The sequence below is a fragment of the Gopherus evgoodei genome, chromosome 7 (genome assembly GCF_007399415.2).
Source record: "Gopherus evgoodei ecotype Sinaloan lineage chromosome 7, rGopEvg1_v1.p, whole genome shotgun sequence".
In the NCBI taxonomy this organism is placed as follows: Eukaryota; Metazoa; Chordata; order Testudines; family Testudinidae; genus Gopherus; species Gopherus evgoodei.
The window spans coordinates 66534800-66555393 of record NC_044328.1 but is presented as its reverse complement, the minus strand read 5'-3'; the positions used below and the strand labels follow the sequence as shown (position 1 = coordinate 66555393).

Below are 20594 nucleotides of genomic sequence, written 5' to 3'. Positions count from 1 at the left end.
TGTTAATCTAGCAGTGAACAAACCAGTGCGCTCTCGCACTGATAAGAGGGAGGGAAACATTGGGTCATTTGGCTTACTGTTAGATGAACAACCAGTCACACATTACTTTTTTGTTTATTTGGGTAGCATAAGCCACTGTAAATCATCCACTTCAGATGGTAAATTCTTTTAGGTGGGAGCACAATTGAGGCAGAGCAGCATTAGTTTTTGAATATGCAAATAAAATGCTTGTGAAAAGTGTCAGAGAGCCCAGAGGACTAAACCTGCATCAGTTTTTCACAATGGGCTCCAAATCTTGTTTTATTATAATCTCTGTGTATAAAAAAACCTGAAGACTTTTTCCTAAAGGAGGCTGATTATTTTAAAATATAGTTATTGTTAAGCAGTGATTAGACAAGTGCTTAAACTGGACAGCATTCTCACTGCCTTCACTCTCTTAGACATGGAAGAAAAATACACCAGAAATTAGAAACTAGCTTTTCTATAATCCCTCCCCACCCAGCAAAATCTGTTGTTGTTTTTTAAAATGGCTAGGCTGGGTGGAGTTGCAAAAAAAGAGCTGGATTGTGAGTTCAGACTTAGTACAGTAAAATGTTTTATCTGTGATCTGCAACTTGTTGCTGTGGCAACAAAGATAACATGAATTTAAAGAGGAACATTTTCAGCATATGGGATTGATAAAATTGCAGTGTCTTTCTGCTCTTTCCAATTCAGGGGTAGGATTATCATTTGCCAAGTTCTTATAATTGTCACACATTCTTTCTAAATGAAATGTAAATTGTATATTAAATTATGTTTATGAAAATATATAATAACTTACAGATTAGTCAAAAGAATGATCTCTAATAGTTTAAGCACGCATAAGTGAGGGCTTTGATTTGACAACAAAAATTAGTTTTACAAACTATGTTGCTTGAGCTTTACTAAATGGTAAATAGTTTAATGTATCGGGAGTTCTTGACAACAGATGAAGACCTGCCATTTAAATGCTTTCTAACTCCAGTAGTCAAAGGCTGTTAAGCTTTAAGTGCTCTGTCATACTTGCAGGCTTTTATAGCAGAAGTGTACAGCAAACAGCAATATGATGGAAAACGATGGCAGGGTAGACTTAAAACACCATAAAGCATAGAGACAATTGTATGTAATGGCTCAAATTGAATCCGTTTTGAATGAAATGATCAGCCATATGTGCCACCCTTATGGACCCTGTAAGAAGAAGAGAAGAAATGTACCCTATTGCTAACTGTGCATGAAATTGCAGTGTTAGGAGATATTGACCAGATGTTTCAGTCTCAACAAATAGCTTGTTATGTGACTGAGTGAAAATCTCTCTGCTGCTTTGATCACATACACCTTAAGAGAAGAAGTAATTTAATAGAGTCTGTCAAAGTTCATCAATGTCAATAAACTTTGACTTGACCTTTGCCATCTGTTTTTGATACAGTTGCTGATAGAAGTTGAAAGGCAGATGTTTACAGTATGAGGGAGTAATGCTCTTTATGAAATCAACGCTACAGAGAGCAATGGAGATCTTTTTACTCCTAAATTCTTTTGGTCTGATTCAGGTGTTGGTGTGTGTTCATTCAGACTGCACAGCATTTACTGGAGGTGCAAACATGGGACATTCTTGAATTCTGAAAAGTGAAGACTTTTCTGGGGTTAAGTGTGCTTTTTCATATATATTGTTTCATTTTTATATGTCACAAAGAAATCCTACACTAAATCATATTCGTATTTGGGAGCCGTGATACCTATACTGTCAGGTTAATAGTCATTTAACTACTTAGTACTTACACAGTGCCTTTCACTGGAGAATTTGAAAGCATTTTGCCAACAGTTACCACATCTCGCAGTGTCCCTGTGGAACAAGTATTATACCTATTGTACAAGGAGTGAGCTGAAGCATGCAAAGATTGCAACATGCTGATGGTCAAATAGTGAATCTATGCCAGAACTGGTAGTACACCTCAGAACTCTGAAGTTTAGCCTTATTCTCTCACCTTTATACCACATTTCTTCCAATTACAGCAGATACTTTCTATAGTTTGCAATTACACTACATCAGTGGTTCTCAACCATTTTTTTTTCCCACGGACCACTTGAAAATTGCTGAGGGTCTCGGCAGACCACTTAATGATCTTTCAAAACCGTTAGCTAACTATTATAGAGCGGTTTTGATAAAAGCGCTATATTTAAAAAAACCTTAAAAATAATTAACTTTTTATGATCTAAAAATTAAAGCACACAACTCGTATTTTAATATCAATAGTCTTACCTTTCTAATGTGATGGATGTGCCCTCTCCTCCGCCACGGCAGCCCCTGAGCTGGGGCTGGGAAAGAGGGGGTCTCTCCCTCTCTCCCCCACTGCAGCAGCCTTTGACCTGGGGCTAGGAAGAAGGCGGGGTCTCTCCCCTGCCATTCCTGGAGCTGGGGAAAGTCTCCTCTTTCTCTGGCCGCCGCAGCCCTGCACGTCCCAAATTCCCTCCACCCCTTGTCTCGCTCCACTGCCTCCTCCCACCTACCTCCTATTCCCCCCAAGGCCACCACCTCACCTTATATGTGCATCTTCTCCAGAGTCCAGGCACCTAATTAGTGAAGCCACGTCTGCGCTAGTCCACTAATTAGGTGAGTGGCCCTTCATTCTCTCGTGCAGCCACCCAGGCGTGCACCTTAGAGGGAACTATCCATGGACCACTTGAATGGAGCTTGTGGACCACAGTTTGAGAACATCTGCACTATATGACTAGCTTTATTCCAGTCTTGTATTCATTGCTTTGCTACACACTTGCTGTGTGACTTTGGACATGTCACTTAACATTTTTGCGTCTCTTAACCTATCAGTAAAAAGGGTTTAAAATTTAATTCTCTCAAGTAGTTCAGTTTATGTTAATAAAGCTCTTTCAGCTCTCCTTAATGAACAGCGGTATACACCATAAACGCCATATATTGGTCCCGGCTCTACAAAGGGCTTTGGATAGCTGGCTAAAAGGGGTGATATTCAGAAAGTTCTAAGCACATGCCCTTGGAATTGTGTACCCCTTTAAGATGTTTCAGCTTGGGCAACTAAAATCTGAGGTTCTCAAAATAAATAGTCATGTGTTTGAAAAGGTAAACCATAGGCATCCTGAAGTGCAATCTGGTCCCTTTTTCTGTGCTCTGGTGGCACAAAGGGATTGGAAAGCAGCTCATCTCTGTAAGTGGGGATTTCCCCAGCATGGAGGAGTCCAAAATGGACATAGAGTAGGCAGTTAGCTTCTGTGCCGCACCTGCCACAGTGCCCAGTGTAGTTGATGAATAAGTGGCATGTCCAGAACATATTTTGCTGCGTTTGCCCATAGTTAATAGGTAGCCCCTTAAAAACCACTGCCTACTGGCAAAATTTAGAGCACAGTACAGTTACAACTTGCCATGATGTTTAATAACACACTGAAACACACACAGATTTTTCCTTCATTGCATCTCACTTATAGTATATTTTCTCCCTTTAAATATAGTGCAAAGGAATATATTTAGAATGGATTTTATTTATATACTAGCTGCATAGGTGGGCATGGAACTTAACAGACAATTAAAAGCACAAGTTCTGTGCTGCAAGAGGCTTACAATCTAAAGTCAGATCAAAAACACAATCAATGGAAAATAGGCCATGGGCAGATGGTAAAGGGATTAGAATGAAAAATGGTTAATATATCAGTAAAATTTAACAGTACTTGGTATTGTGGATTTCTTGTTAAGAGATTTTATGTTTTGTGTTTTAAATAAATCTAGAATGAAGTATCTCTAGTGGACTTTTAGTGAAGAAGTTGTAGGTATTGGTCTCAGATGCATGGCTTTAACTATTCTTTTCACCTCGAGCAGTTATCACTATTAACTCATTTGACTGGAAGTTGCTTGAAGGTGGTGGTAGACATTTTAACAATATTGCTTCCTTGTGCAAGATTTGGCAGCTTCAGTTACTGGTGCAGCAATTACTGTACAGTAGTACATTGTACTCTGTTTCTCAGGCTTGTATATACAAACAAAGACAAGTCTCTCTGTTTTTTTCTCTGAGATTTTTCTTCATACTGACCATCACATGATGTAAGGCCATAATAGTCTAGGAATGTAGTTAGTGTAAAGGTAGCAAGCAAAAACATAGTATAGTGTGCAGTTTTTTGGATGGCACAAAACTTAGTCTCTCTTATTTACTGGGACTCAGTATTGTATATTGTTGCTCAGGAGTAGGTAACTCACACTGCCTGGGTCCTGGCCACCGGTCCGGGGGGGCTCTGCATTTTAATTTAATTTTAAATGAAGCTTCTTAAACATTTTAAAAACCTTATTTACTTTACATACAATAATAGTTTAGTTATATATTATAGACTTATAGAAAGAGACCTTCTAAAAACATTAAACTGTATTACTGGTATGTGAAACCTTAAATTAGAGGGAATAAGTGAAGACTCGGCACACCACTTCTGAAAGGTTGCTGACCCCTGTTGTCGCTTCTTGAAATAATGCTTTCTAAATAAAGATCTGAAATAAGGTACAATATTAACCAAATGTTGACTTTGAATTGTGTTTCAGATGTACTCTCGCCTCACTGACAAGAAATAGAAGTGAGTTAAGTCATTTAGAATAATATCAGTATTTTTCTTTCATATGAAGAGTATTCAATGTATGCATATGTTTTTGCCAGGTTCATATAATGGTTTAGTTTTTACTTCCATTTTTTCCTTACATTAGTGGTCTTCTAAGCTGAGTTGTGATTAACCTCCTTTCTATATCCTTCCATTTAAAGTGGTCATAACAAATTATTTTCAAATGGACTCTCCATATTCTCACTATTGAGAGAGATGCCAAAGGTGCAGCAGGCTGGTGAAACAGTCTGAAAGCGGTGCCTTTTGGGACTCCTTTGTCACTGAATATTTTGCTGATAAGGTTATAAGAGGGGAAGGGGCGCTCTAACCTCCTCCGCAATTCTTTTCACATGCAATTGTGGACAGACCTGAAACTTCTAGCCTGTGTCTATTGACCTTGTCAGTATTTCTGTTGATTTGTTAAAAAATTGTAAGTGGTGGTTAAGATAGTTAATGTTCGGTTTTAGTAAACAGGTAATATATTAGCTAATTTTATGGTTGTCAAGCTCTCTGTGCTCACAGGTGTGATTTGCAGTTCTGTCAGGATCAGATATGGCAGATTGCACAGTGAAGAGGTCAGGGTTGAAACAGCGTGCTTCCAAGGGCCTTCCATGCTTCAGATTCCTACGTTCAGGGCCTCACATGTCTTCGTGATACACATTTCCCATCTCAGTATATCTGTGTCCTTCAACCCATGGACTAGGAAGAAGAGAGAGAATCCTTTTCAGGCCTTCTTTCATTCAGAGGTCCTACCAGTCAAGTCTGCAGGTTTTAAGCCCGTAGGCTCTTTGGGTTTTGTGCAGGGCCCTAAGAAACAGTCTTCTGTTCCAAGCAGGTTCTAAGAAATCAGCTCCAGGATCCCTACTGATCCCTATTTCTGGATTTGGAACAAAGAAAATCGTGTTGGATTTAGTGACTAAGATTCCATTTACCAATCTGGAAGTTACTTCAGAGCGGAGGGATACAATATTTCCTAGCCAAGGACATCAGTTTCTAAGACCCCAAAATTCAAAAGTGCAGCGCTGAAAACTCCTGCTGCTTAAAAGGAACATTGCAGTAAGGAGAAGGCTTCAGATGCTTCATGGTAATATTGCTAGCATGAAGAGACTTTCTGGCCTCTCTCTTCAGCTTTAATATGTAAGTATGCTAATAACTGCAGCTTCAGAAAGATTCAAAAACTCAGTCTGCCTTGGCTAAAGATCAAAAGATGGATTGCATTGACAAAAAGATATATTTATCAGTCTCTTTGGTCACCAGGATAGCCAATATTAATATTTCCCGGATACCAGTACCATCTAAGGGACAAGATATGGCTATTTGCTCAGAAACTGTCTGAGGATTAGAGAAACTTGCTAATAAGTAACTCTGAAGAGCTGTGGTGCAATCTGAAAGCACCAGTTGACTATTTAGGCTAGGTTTCTAGAACTCTCTCTTCAGCTTTCTCCTCAAGATGACATTCTTGTGTAAGGTCTTCAGTATTATCTGTTGAGACCCAAGAACAGAAGACCTTCCTTCTACAGGCAAAGGTCTCTTCACAATGGAGAAGCTGAGGAAAACCAGTTCAATTGCTCAATCTCTGGGTTTTTCTTCGCCTCAGAAATGGAGGCACTGCTTTCCACTACCAGTATCAGACAGTAGTACCCTGTTCTGTTTGTGCCCTCCTCTCAGGTGGCTATACCAGCAACAGCAGAGGAAAGCCTTTCAAATGAAGGCCAAAGGGATATGATCTGGTTCGTCTTTCAACCCAGCATCCTCATTCTGGAGAATTCAGGCCATATGGTCTATTTGAGAACCACAAACAAAACTTAAAGACAACTTTGTTTCCCTTTTCCCTACTTTTTAGAGAAAAGTAGTCTCTGTTACATGTGGCATGAAGAGGAATTGCTGTGGGTCATTGGGCTCTAGAGGTCATTCAAAAAAGACTGTGTAATCTAATTTGACTCTGTGACACTTCCCCATATGTTTTCAAGGATCCTTCTTACAAGACAATGGTGAAAGACAAAGTGCAATCCTTCCCGCAGTTGGGAGCAGTAGAAGAACTCTTTATGGAATTTAGGGGAATAATAAAGGACACAGGATCCAGAGATGTTTGGGCAAGTTACATGTAAACATCTTGGAGCAGTGGGCAGTGAGTAGGAATGTAAATAGCATTAAAAAAGCTAACTGTTAAAACGATTAAAAATATTTTGTTTAAACAGTTAACTGATTAAGCAGCTGGGCCTGATCTGGCCGGTGGCGGCGCTGGCTGGGCCCAATCCAGCTGGCGTGGGAGTTAACGTTTAAGGTGGGTTAACCAGTAAGACTAATGCTTACCATTTAATCGGTTAACATTTTACATCCCTAATAGTGAGAGGGGCCCTCAATAATTCTTCCTCAAGATTCAAGAAGACTTGTTCACAGTCTGTGATCATATGTGCTAAGCAACGAGGGAGTTGATTCCAAGCAGTTCTGCAAAGTGGCAGTAGTTCATTAAGAACTGTATTTATTATTGAGCAGATGGTTTTCCATCTTGCAGGAAGAGACAGTACCCTTATGTGCCAGCTCAAGCAAAATCTTCAAAACCAACATAAGTGGTCTGTGAAATGGTCAGTACTAGACTGGATTTTCCACAATGGGGATGTCCAGCAAAAGACATTAGTCTGGACACCAAATGCAAAAGATTCTGCTCATCAGGCAGCCTAGAAAATCATTCCATAAAAGATGTTTTTCTCCTGGACTAGAGAAGAACCCACCTCTGCACCTTCCTTCCCTCACCTCCCCGCCGCCCACCATTCCTTTCATATCAAGGAGTCTTTGGAAATCAGAGGAGACAATGCTAGAATAATACTTACTGCATCAGCATGAGAGGTATTCTGAGTTGCTTCAAATGTCTTGGCTCTTATGAATTTCACTGGAATTATTGTCTGAGAAGAACAGATAGATCCAGCATCCAACCCAGAGTCTGTTCACCTTGCTGCTTGGCCCATGAGACTTTGACTGCTCCAGGACCATGCTGCTCAAAATCAAGTTCATGATGACTTACAAGAAATGATCTTCTCCTGCTTGTTACTTACACAATTGGAAAAGTCTTTTGCTGTGAACAAACAATATTATCTCTCCAATTTCAGTCCCAATATCATCAATCATCAAACATTTTCTCTCTCCAGTACCTTGTCCCTACGCTCTCTAGCGATGTATGTAGGAGCTCTTTCAGCTCATCTTCTAGTACAGAGGTCCCCAAACTATGGGGCATGGATGAATGTTCAGGGGGGCGCCGTGGGGCCCGGGGAGAGAGCGCCACCAGCCTCACTTTTGCCCCAGCCCACCCTCAGCTTTGGACCCCAGCCGCGGCGTCTGCTTCCATCCCCAGCCGCAGCTCTGCTCTCATCCCTGGCCAGAGCTTTGTTCCTGGCTCCAAACCCACCCCCAGCTGTAGCCACAGCCTTGGCCCCCTTACTCCAGTCCCCAACCCCAGCCACAGCCTGGTTCCTGCAGTGGGGGTGGCATAGACAGGCTAAGTGGGGGGCTGTGACTGTGAAAAGTTTGGGGACCCCCGATCTAGAAGAAGATAGCAAGAGTGTGTTCAGTCACTCTACAGTGAAAGACCCAACACCAGCTTGAGACTTGAACTTCGACTTCATAGGGTTATTGAAGCCCTCTTTGAAACCAATGGACAATTACTTTCTATTTAATTTCTCTGTGAAAACCGCATTCTTTATTGTCATAACATTTGCAGGAAGGGTCAGTGAGCTTCAGGCTTTTATTGCTGACCTTCACTTTACAGTATTTCATGAGGATGAAATTTTCCTTCCCCCTCACCTTTCCCAAGGTGTTAAATGATTATTATGAGACTCCAGCAGTAAATCTGTTAGCATTCTTTCCAAGACCACGTCCCATTGAAAGAAAGCTCAGTTACATTCATTAAATGTGAATAAAGCATTATGTGAATAATAATTTCTATTTCAGTAGATCCAAACAATCCAGAAAATCACCCATGTTTTTCATTCCCAATAGCAGTGGTCTCAACCTATTTACCAATGTGAGCCACATATGCAGCGCTCTGTGTTTATGTGGGCCACATCGGCACAAAATGTATACTTCCTGTATGTCCCTGGAAATGTCACATGGGCCCCAGCTGTATGCCGATTGGGCTGCAAGTGGCCCACAGGCTCAGGACCAGAGGTTGAGAACTACTGCCCTATAGGGATAACTATTACGGAAATGTCATCACTGCCCAGCACCCATCCAAATGCATCTGGCTTTACATTAGAAGAGTATTATAGTTTAGCAGTGTTCTTATGCTGGCTCATTCCATTAGGGACAAAATCACCACCTTAATTGTATGCCAGAGACATATTCTTGGCAGACCTCTGACATGGCACCAGGGCTGGCTCCAGGCACCAGCTCAGCAAGTAGGTGCTTGGGGCAGCCAAGGGGAAGGGGCAGCACATCGGGCTCTTTGGTAGCAGTTCGGCAGCAGGTCCCTTGGTCCCCCTTGGAGGGAAGGACCTGCTTCCGAATTGCTGCCAAAGAAGAAAGCAGCATGGTGGAGCTGCCGCCAATCACAATCACGGCTTTGAAGTTCAGGTGGAAGGAATGGAGGCAATGAGCATGTTCCACCCCCTTTTCATACATCATGCACCTCAGCAGAGCTAGCTGAAGAATCTCTGCTATACCATGAGCACATCTCTCAATAACAGGAATGCACAGAGCCTAATCTCAAAGCGCATCAGTAAGTAACCTTCATTTTCATTTTAAGTATAGGTGTCCTGATGTATCAGAAATAAAGACTGGTGTACACTTGAATCCGTGCAGGACCTAAGTGTTCAGCCACCCAGTCCAGAAAACATTTTTGACCCCTTCCCAATGGATCTACCTGGAGTGAGAGAGAGAATGATGCAGCTCCCTCTAATACTGATGGGACATCCTTGGTAATTGGTCCTCAGTGCGACCACTCTGATCACCTGCCTGCCAAGGCAGGCCTTGTCTTGAATATTTGATGGCAGGTTGCATGTTTAAACTCAGTTGAGCTGCTACACACAGTCAAAATTGTGGCATTGTAGCATAAATACTTTTTCATAAAGATCTATGATATAGTACATGAAGTGTTATTGATGCTTTGATTTTGATCAGATGGTATATAAGGGTGAAAAAACAGATATGTCATTTGCTAAAATGTGTTAGGTCCCCAGGGGGCAGTTTGTGAAATTCCACAGGGATTTTTGAGGAATTGGCAGGGTTCATGTAGAGCTGATGCTTTAAGTACTGTCCATAATATACCCTGCAAATTCTAGTAATCTGTGAGAGTAAGTCACACTTTTTGGCAGAGAACACAAGATTTGAACCTGTCTCCTCTTATCAACATTGAAACTCGTTCCGTGCATTCCATAATGGAGCATATGGCATTCTTAATCTTATTATAAAATCCTGTTCTGCTTCTCCTTGCCTTCAAAGACAGTAGAAAGAGTTCAACTATTGGTTTTATAAAGTACTCTCTGTAACACCTCAATCTCTTACATAAAAATTCCTTATTCTGTAGAGGTTCAGTTCCTTTCTTCATTAATTTAGAATAACAACAAATAGGTCTGCATAGCTGATCAAATATATGTTTTTGTGTGTGGAAAACTTCTGTTGCTCCAATAAAGATACCGCATTTTCAGTTTTGTCCACTCATTCCTAATTAGTGAAGCCTTTTTTGTGTGAATAAAGCCCTTTTTTCCTCTGGAACTGAATAATAATGGAAACATGACTAAGAATGTATTTCCAGCTCAGTTACTTGAACTTTCTACAACCCACAGATTCCACTAATGCTGATTTGTAATGGAGACATTATCATTTATTTAGATCTCGATTAGGAAACAATTATAAATGGGGTTTTAGCATGCAGTAAATTCATGTTGCCTTTAATTCGTACTGTAGATTGAGTGGATAAGCTTACTGATTTTAAGTAGGGGGAATTATAATGACTTCAGTTGGTTGACTCATGACTGCCAGGGAAGAGTTGTGTACTGTTTCTTCATGACATTTATTTTTTTAGGTCGCTACCAGTTTTATCTTGTGGTTGAATTTCATTTTTCCCATTTTAGCACACAACACAGAATCAGTTACAGTTGATTGATATTATATCTGTCCTTTTGTAAAGAGAAGCTTTATGAAATAACCCAACAGTTTAGCAGCACTACACAGCTATACTCTTTATTTAAAAATCAATTTGCAGAATTGCTCTGACTAAAGTTCAGGACAGAGATTTTTACATATTTACCAGTGTGGCTAGGATAATGCCCTTATTTTGCATATAACTGTTATTTACAGTGCTAGTTGCATTTTCAAAGTCTATGTTGTGAACAGTGTAGACTTTCTTTCTATTTTTTTTCAAATCTACTGTCTTCCTCTGTTTTGCTCATCTGTTTGTCTGTTTTGTTCTATTTTGCAATTACCGTTTTAAAAACACAAACAAAATCGCTCTTAGTTCTTTTGAGGGAACACAGATTTACTGATGTATCTTATCTGACAGGCAAATGATTTTTTTTATACACTACATCATATTTGAATACAGTATCAGAAGAACTCATGAGTTTTACTTTAATTTTGAACTATTAAACCTTCAACATTATCCTATGTGAATCCTTTATTAACCTTTTCTGAATTAATGTATCTAAAACTTTTTTTAAAAACCTATGGCACAGAGCATGTGCCATGTCTTAGAAAAGTTAAGGAGAGAGAAAAGATGTGAAAAAAATATATATCAAGCATTCTCAGTTATTTGTATTTTTTTTTTCTTTCCATCGGCAGTGGATGATCGGGAGCCCTTACAAGGCAGCAACTTTCTTTGGGTGCATTGGAACAGACAAATTTGGTGCGATCCTGAAGAAGAAAGCTGAGGAAGCTCACGTGGATGCTCATTACTATGAGCAGAGTGATGAGCCAACAGGAACTTGTGCTGCCTGCATCACTGGTGACAACAGGTCAGATGTCTTTCCCCAGAAGTTTTTCTTGTTCTTGAATGATACGAGTGCAGATAAAATAGAAGTCTACCTTTTGATTTGGAACATATTTGTAATATTTGACCTTGAAAATGTAATACACAATAAAGATGCAGCATTAACAACAACATTTATTTGGGAAGTTGAGGCAGGCTGGCTCTTCTGTTTTTGTTTCATGTTCTGAGTATATAGGGTGCATGATAATGGAAGGGTGTTAGTATAATAATCGACAGTAGCTTCTTGTTACTGAGCCTTAAACTGTTGTTCTAGACAAAGGACTGTGTATAGGAAAACCTTGGAAGGCAGTGGATAATCTCAAAGCTTATCTGTTAATTGTAGATGAAAGTTGATGGGCACATCACTATGAGTGACGAAAGATATTAATGTAATTAGTGTATTTAAAGAGTGTAGATACCAGTTAATCAGTCCAGTGCTGTCACTATATGGAAGGATGAAAAGTGAGATATTGTTTGTCACTGATGTTCACAAGTTAGTATGAGAATGGCAACTCAGCAGAGGTGAGCAAGACAATGAAGTCCTGAAACTGACTCAACAATTAGAATAAGCATAAGATTGAACTATCCACTGCTATATGTTTTATTTGTATTTGAGATTTTTATTGTTATTTTTAACTAATCTGCATATCATTGAAGTTTCACACTCATGACATGCTCATTTGTCTCATCTTGTCTTAAATTAAATAGTAAGTACCTCATGACAGGGGCCATAAATTCCAGTTTGGTTGTACAAAACATTGTGCTACTGGACTCTCATCCTGATTGGAGCATTTTGGGTGTTACTGCAATACAGTCAATAAAAACGAAGAGTTTTGAAGAAGAGAATGAAGATACAGTAGCTCATTCTGAGCATATTCCTTTTTATTTTCTCTGCACAAAAAGGTTTCCTCTTTATTGTTGTTGACACGTGCTAATTTTTAATGATGGTTGCTGAAGACTTGAGATGTCTGTCATGCTTTCTGGAGTGACTCACGACCATGAGTGCCAGCCTCAAGGCAGACTGTCAAGAACCAGGGCAGAAACCCCAAACCCATTGTATGGTCTATAATTAGATTTCACCAACCCAGTAACAATTGTGAACTTCTAAAGCACTATAACAGTCTTCCTATGGAGTCACAGACAGTTCCCCTGGACATTCCAAGCTGGACTTAGTAGTGATTGCTATATACCAAAGATCACAAAAGATTCAGGTTCCTTCCAGTCCCAAGAGACCAGTTACTTACCTCAGGTCAACTTGTACCTTAGACCTCTTGCTAAAGATAATGCTTGTAGACAATCCTGTAATAAACTAATTAAAGATTTATTAACTAGGAAAAAGAAATAAGGATTATTACATGGTTAAAGTAGGCACTCATATATACACACATGAGTTACAGTCAGTGGTTTTAAAAGATGACAGAGCTGTAGTAATGTCAGCTCTAAATGTCTTTTAGCGCTAACCCAGGTTGACCTTAGGGATGCCTGCTTGTGTTTGGTAGCTCCAGCCACATGAGAGTCCAAAGAGCAAAAAAGATCAAAAATATTGTTGTCAGCTACTTTTATTTCCTTCTTCCAGAGTTCAAGCTGATGGGACAAGCCCTTTTGCACGTAGCCTTTTCATGGGAGTGAAGGGACAGTTAACAAATATGTGATGTCTCACAAAGGCCCATTTAGTTTTGATAGGCCTTCTTGATGAGCAAGAGACAATCCCTATTTACAGTAATAAAGTAAAAAATTAAATATCTTATAGCATGTGATAAAGAAATTATAAGTGATATTAATGCATACAGCAATTTACAAGCATTTCATATGGTCTAAAACTAAACACGTTGTAAGTTCAATAGCCATCTTAATCATCCTAACATACAGGTGAAACAGATTAGTTTCTAGCAACAAATTTGTCAGTGCTTGGCTGAGGCCTGAAGCATTGGCGAGAGTTGGCACCTGGTCTGCCAGCATCACAATTATATCTTATGCTATAATTTTACAGGATAGAGATCAGTTCAACCAAGTTCATGCTTTTATGAATAAGTAGGCAGAAGAATGTCTAGATTTGATCATCTGGAATAGCAACTAATATATTTTTCCAAAACTGTTAAATTTTTATTCAGTGGCATTAGTTAGCTTCAGTGGAATCTGCTGAACTAAGTAACCAAAATGTGGCCACTCTAGATCTAGGACCATGGCGCACTTTGGGAAGACTTTACTGCCCACCCTGCACATTATCAAGAAGCAGCTTGCTTTGTGAAAGGCTTGATTGGTTCACTTGCCCTTGGAAACTCAGAATGCCTCTGATAGTATGCTTGAGGATTGCTGATCAGAAAAGAATTGGCAAAAAGAACAGGAGTACTTGTGGCACCTTAGAGACTAACAAATTTATTTCAGCATGAACTTTCGTAAGTTACAGCTCGCTTCTTCGGATGCTATAGCTCACGAAAGCTCATGCTGAAATAAATTTGTTAGTCTCTAAGGTGCCACAAGTACTCCTGTTCTTTTTGCGGATACAAACTAATACGGCTGCTACTCAGAAAAGAATTGGTTAACGCTGATCTGAGTTGAGCTGCTGCTCTTTGCAAAGGGGATGTGGATTGTTATTTGCAAAGGGGATAAAACTGATTGCAGATTGTTGGGATAGAGAGTACTAAGGAGGTTCTTCCCATAGAATTGTAGAATACTTCTGGATGACGTCTGGGACTAGGGTTGCCAGGCATCTGGTTTTCAGCTGGAATGCCCAGTCTAAAAGGGACCCTGGCGGTCCCGGTCAGCACCGCTGACTGGGCCATTAAAAGTCTGGTTGGCCACCCACAGCAGGGCAGGCAGGCTGTCTTCACAGCTCTCAGGAAGCTGCTGGCATCTCTCTCTCTAGCTCCTAGGCATAGGGGCAGCCACGATGACTCCTCTCACTGCCCAGGCACCAGCTCCACAGCTCCCATTGGCCGGGAACCATGGCCAATGAGAGCTGTGAGGGCAGCGCCCGCAGGCAGGGACAGCACCCAGAGCTGCCTGGCCATGCCTCCATCCACCCTAGGAGCCAGAGAGATGCCAGCAGCTTCCGGGAGCCACCTGAGGTGAGTGTCGCCTGGAGCCCTCACCCCCTCCCATGCCCCAACCCTCTGTCCCAGCTTGAGCCTCCTCCTGCATTCCAAACCCCTTGGCCCTAGCCAGGTGTCCCCTCCTGCACCCCAAACTCCTCATCCCCAACTCCACCTCGGAACCTGCATCCCCAGCGAGAGCCCTCTGCCACAGTCTGGAACACCTTCTTGCGCCATGAACCCCTTTCCCCCTCAGCTGGGAGTCCCTCCTCTAACCCAAACATTTCATCTCAAGCCCCAGCTGGAGCCCTTACCCCTCCTTGCACCCCAACCCTCTGCCCCAGCTCAATTAAAATGAGCACGTGAGCGAGGGTGGGGGAGAGTAACAGACAGACAGAGAATGGATGGAGTGAGCAGTGGGCAGGACCTTGGGAAAGGGGTGAGGCAGAGGGCAGGGCAAGGGTGTTCAATTTTCTGCAAACAGAAAGTTGGCAACCCTACTTGGGACCTGAGTCAAGTGGAGCTGCATCTTCGTTGCAAAGCAATAGGGCTCGGCCTCTGGGTCCCAGCTTGTCTCGAAGGTGGACTCTTTAGCCCTGCAGGGTCCTGGGACCCTGGGTCTGAACCCCAGGTTAGCAGCATTGGAGTGTAGACACAGTGGGGGTTAGCCTGAGCCCAGGTTCAACACAGGCTTACATTGCAGTGTAGACATATCCACACACAAAAAAATTCATAATTAGCAATAACTGGCAGTATCTGCAGATAGGCCAATGATTGAGTGGGGCAAGAAAGTGAGTTTCATCCCCCCCCCTTCCCGCCCACCCACACCCCTCCCGAAGTGATCCCACCATGTCTTGGTTTTCGAGGTGGAGAGGGGAATGTGAGGAAGCTTGTCCTACTCCTGCCCTCTGTTCTGTGGATAAATAGAGCATTACTCTTTCAAGATCTGTTAATCTTGCTCCTTTTATGATCACAAAAATTAAAAACCACGTTTAAATGTATTCTTAAGAGCTATTTCTTCATTCTTCCTCCATGCAATTGCTTTCTCACAGTGGTACTAATAGTTTATTCAGCTGCAGACAGAAGTGAATTTGACTTTTCAGCTTATTTATTCAAGAAGTATTTTCAAGAGTTTGGTTGAATCAAATCCACTAAAAGGTGGAGGAAAAGGTTATTTATGCTTCCTTATCCTTTTAAATTACACCTGTGCTTCAGTGAGTGATGATCTGGCAGAATATATTCGCCTCTATTCTTTCTCCTGTTGCCCTGTAGTTTTTGGAGTTTTGGGTCATTTCATGTCAAATTAATTCATATTAATAGAGGTGGTCATAAATTTCTGATAGAAAAAAATAACCCTGCATGCACTGTTTGTTTTTTATTTCTCTTTTCCATAGAAAGGAAATGTTGGTTTTTCTCCCCCTTTACAACAATTTTTATTTTAAAATATGCAGAAGGGTCTAGTGCTTAGAGCAGGGAACTAGGGGCCAGAACTCGCCGCATGTTTACAGTGTGTTCGTGGGCAAGTCTTTTTACCCCGGAGTAGTTGTGTTAAATCTTTTCATAGTAGAATTGCGTAGATTGTGTATGTATATGACATACATTTATAGGTTTCTCTGTAAATGTGGATTTTGAAAAACGTTTCTCATGTTTGTATGATTTTTCTCTCCGTATATAATTATACATGTTATATAGATATATTTTACATGGACTATTTAACTGTTTTACATTATGGTAGCATTCACACCCTCAGACATAAGTGTTTTTAAAAAATCTTTGTATCTGATGGGAAGAACAGTACTAGTGTTAAGAAAGTGTCTAACTAATATCTGTTTCTTTGGTCATTTTAGGTCTCTTGTAGCTCAGCTTGCTGCTGCCAATTGTTACAATAAGGAAAAACATCTTGATCTGGAGAAGAACTGGAAACTGGTGGAAAAGGCCAAAGTTTATTACATAGCAGTAAGTTTGGCTTTTTTTAAAGTTGTGAAATGTTTGTGGGTTTCTGCACTCAATTTCTGTAACACTGAACTACGACAGTGTCCATTTTGCATATGATGCAGGATAACTTTTGTGAATGTTGAGAAAGAAAATGTCTGCTTCTGTTGTAACATGATCAGATTTAGCACCAATACGTCTGTTAGTCTATAAGGTGCCACAGGACTCTTTGCTGCTTTTACAGATCCAGACTAACACAGCTACCCTTCTGATACATGATCAGATTTGTTTACCTTGAAGTTTACATCCTTGTATGTACCCTTAGTTATATGCAGTCTTAAAATGAGCACAGGAAGCCATAAGACAGTGAACACATTTTAGGAGTTTTTATAATAGTGCATCAAATTTACATTTCACATTTCCTGGCAAATTGTTGTGAAGGATTCATAGATAATGTAGAAAAACAATATTAGGCTAATTATTCATTGCAAACAGTTTGAGTTTATTTGTGTGAACCATCTTAATTGCTATTTGTTCCATAGTAATTGCCATTGCACCTTATAACATTTCGGAAACAATGATCATGACAAGTCTCTTGAATATGGGCAGAGGGGGGGAAGGTATGATTTTAGTGACTAAATTTTACTTCTGGTACCAAGCTTTGGGGAAAAATGAAAAATAGTAGGTTCACAATTAGTTTTCAGAATAAATATTATTTCTTGTTTGTTTTTTTAAATTTCAGGATTAATCAAACCATATTAGTGTATTTATGTAGTTTACATTCTACCTTAATGTAAGTGGTGAATTTTTCATCTTTCTTTGTTGATATGACCAATGACAATTAGCAAATGTATAAAACATCTATGATAGATTAAAAACACATAATATGCATATAAAATATGCTTTCTGTATGACAGCTGCTGTCATTCCGCAACCTGTACTATTTGGGAACAGCTGGTAAGAGGTGTAAAAAATTGATTATCCAGGAGGAACACGGCCATTGAAAATAGTTATTTCTTTCAACTAGTGTTAATGTCTCCTACAGCCTGTTAGTGTGCACTGCTGTAGGCCTTACATGGTTGTTATTGATTCTTGTGTACGGTCAAGGCTGCCCCTTTATAGCTGTCAAACAAATACTTACACTGAGAAGATTATACAAAGGAAAGACATCCCATTGCTTCTGCTGCATATTTGAGATATAATTCAAGAATATGTATTTCTTCAATAGCCTGCTCATTTTTAATTTATACTTTTAAAAATGGACTGTGTTTTAAATTTCAGATGATTATACTGTAGTCTGTTCTGAATGCCAGACTTGGGGCTAAATGCTTTAAGGCTAAAAATTGCAGCAAGAGTTGAGCATTGTTAATTGAAGAAGAATGACAAATGTTAGCCAAAGACATACTGCACTAAGCTGTCTCTTTTCTATATTGTATACTTGTATATAATTATCACCGAATCTATTAATGTGTGATTTGGAATAATTATTCTCAGTTAAAATGATTCAGGAAAAGTTGGGAAGGTCACATGAGGGGAGAACAAGGATTTTGTTGTATAGAAGTCTACTCTACACTTAATTTTGGTTTTAGAAGCTCATCTTCTGTGTTCAAGCCCTGAGCTCAACCACATGTTGAGGAGCTGATTTACCATGCAGATTTGGGCTTATATTAAAGAGGAATTCCTGAAGTCTGATGGCCATCCAGACTTTATTACCCTTGTTGACCAAGAAGCTCAAAAGTTAGGGAATAAGCTTGCAAAACTGAGGATAAAACTGAAGATATGAATAGATTTCAGTGGAAAAATAAACAGCTGTGAAGAGCTGGGAAATTATATTGGATATTTGAAAATGAAGGTCAGATTCATGGAACACCAGGTTGACAGTGGGATCCGGGAATATTCAGATAAGAAGAGATCAGTCATTTTCTCCTCTCTCTTTGTTGCATTCTTCCCTCAGTTCAGTTCTCTACTGCGTATGACCGCTACAAAGGTGTAGTACTGCCACCACTCAAGCCAGTAACTTGGATGCTATACTGGAAAATAGAGTTATAACCCCATCCTTTTTTGTTGATGGTTGCAACATCCCAGTACTTGACAAGGTTCATCTCTTGGCATTTCTTCTGGATCCCTGCCATTAATTGTCTCCTGGAAATCTTCTATCTTCTGCTGTCATTGGGACTAAGGCCATGTCTACATCTAAAATTTTGCAGCGCTGGTTGTTACAGCTGTATTAGTACAGCTGTATAGGGCCAGCGCTGCAGAGTGGCCACACTTACAGCAACCAGCGCTGCAAGTGGTGTTAGATGTGGCCACACTGCAGCGCTGTTGGGCGGCTTCAAGGGGGGTTCCGGGAACGCGAGAGCAAACTGGGAAAGGAGACCAGCTTCGCCGCGGTTTGCTCTCGCGTTCCCCGAACCACCCTGCAAACCGCAGGGAAGGAGACCTGCTTGCTCGGGGTTCTGGGAACGAGAGAGCAAACCGGGAAAGGAGACCAGCTTCGCCGCGGTTTGCTCTCGCGTTCCCAGAGCCACCCAGCAAACCGCAGGGAAGGAGACCTGCTTGCTCGGGGTTCCGGGAACGAGAGAGCAAACCGGGAAAGGAGACCAGCTTCGCCGCGGTTTGCTCTCGCGTTCCCGGAGCCACCCAGCAAACCGCAGGGAAGGAGACCTGCTTGCTCGGGGTTCCGGGAACGAGAGAGCAAACCGGGAAAGGAGACCAGCTTGATTACCAGAGGCTTCCTCCTTCCACGGAGGTCAAGAAAAGCGCTGGTAAGTGTCTACATTGGATTACCAGCGCTGGTGATCCAGCGCTGGATCCTCTACACCCGAGACAAAACGGGAGTACGGCCAGCGCTGCAAACAGGGAGTTGCAGCGCTGGTGGTGCCCTGCAGATGTGTACACCTTCAAAGTTGCAGCGCTGTAACTCCCTCACCAGCGCTGCAACTTTCTGATGTAGACAAGCCCTCAGACACAGAATTTGAGCTCAAACTTTGATGACTCATTGTGACCACTTGGACTAGATCTTTCATTTCTGACTGGGTTATAATAGTGGTAAACTGAAACAATGCAGTATTTTGAGACACATTATTTCTGGACAGGCCAGTAAAATTTCATTTGTTCTTTTGGAATTTGCTGCTTTTGATGTGAGAAATAAATTTCTGAAAATAGGAAATGTTTTTTATGTGTCAAAATTAATTCCCTCCCTACTTCCTGGAAAAACTAGATAGCCTTTTAAAGAGAGTCTAAAATTGTCCAGTTCCCATGTGTTCAACAGTTGCACGTATTAGAACTCTTACTGAATGACTTATTGAGAGCTTCCTTTATCCTCCATACAAGGTACCTCTGAAGGTCTCTAGAACACTTTTGACTTTATTAAACATAGTATCCATTCAACATTTAGTCTAGTGTTGCAAACTCTTTGTAATACTTTATAAAGGAACCTCTTTAAAGTTCTTAACCATTAAGACTATTTTTCAAATAATGTTGTTTCTACCAGGTTTTTAAGAGAGCAGCATTTGATTACAGAACACGCTCTCTTTTCAGTTGTCCTTAAAGACAACATAGCTGGTATACTATGCTATCTTTTATGCCCAAACACTCCATTGTTTTTTCACCAGAATCAGAATATTCAGGATCTCCTATTTTAATGCCCATTTCCTTCCAAAAAAGCTGAGGTATCTCAAAAACTTAAGTATAAAAAATGCCATACCATTCTGTTGAATTGAACAGAAGGCCTTGGAGCTTTAGAATCTGTTCATACACTGATTCCGATAGGCCAAAGAAAAGACATAAAGCCAATAAGCATTCAGATATATTATTACTGAAGTATATACACATGAGAACTTTGTCCTGAGGATATCAAGCAATTCCATCTTCCAGGTTCAGATGGGCAATGCTTCGCTAGGACATTACTGAAATATTGTGTGGTCCCCTACACATACTTACTAGAGTAGATACATATGCCTTTTCAAATGCTGCGTTCAACAGAACAGCATTCAGATGAAACTCAGCCCTGCAAGCTAATCAATTCACAGAAGGGGAACAGGTCCAAAAAA

At 40.7% G+C, this 20594-nt stretch overlaps 1 protein-coding gene across 1 annotated transcript in view; it reads left to right on the top strand.

The window, feature by feature from the left end:
• Positions 1-20594, top strand: part of ADK (adenosine kinase) — a 637433-nt gene that overhangs the window by 291779 nt on the left and 325060 nt on the right. The window contains exons 5-6 of the mRNA XM_030569565.1: positions 11392-11564; positions 16458-16566. Coding sequence (XP_030425425.1) covers positions 11392-11564; positions 16458-16566 — 282 coding nt within the window. The remainder of the gene's footprint in view (positions 1-11391; positions 11565-16457; positions 16567-20594) is intronic.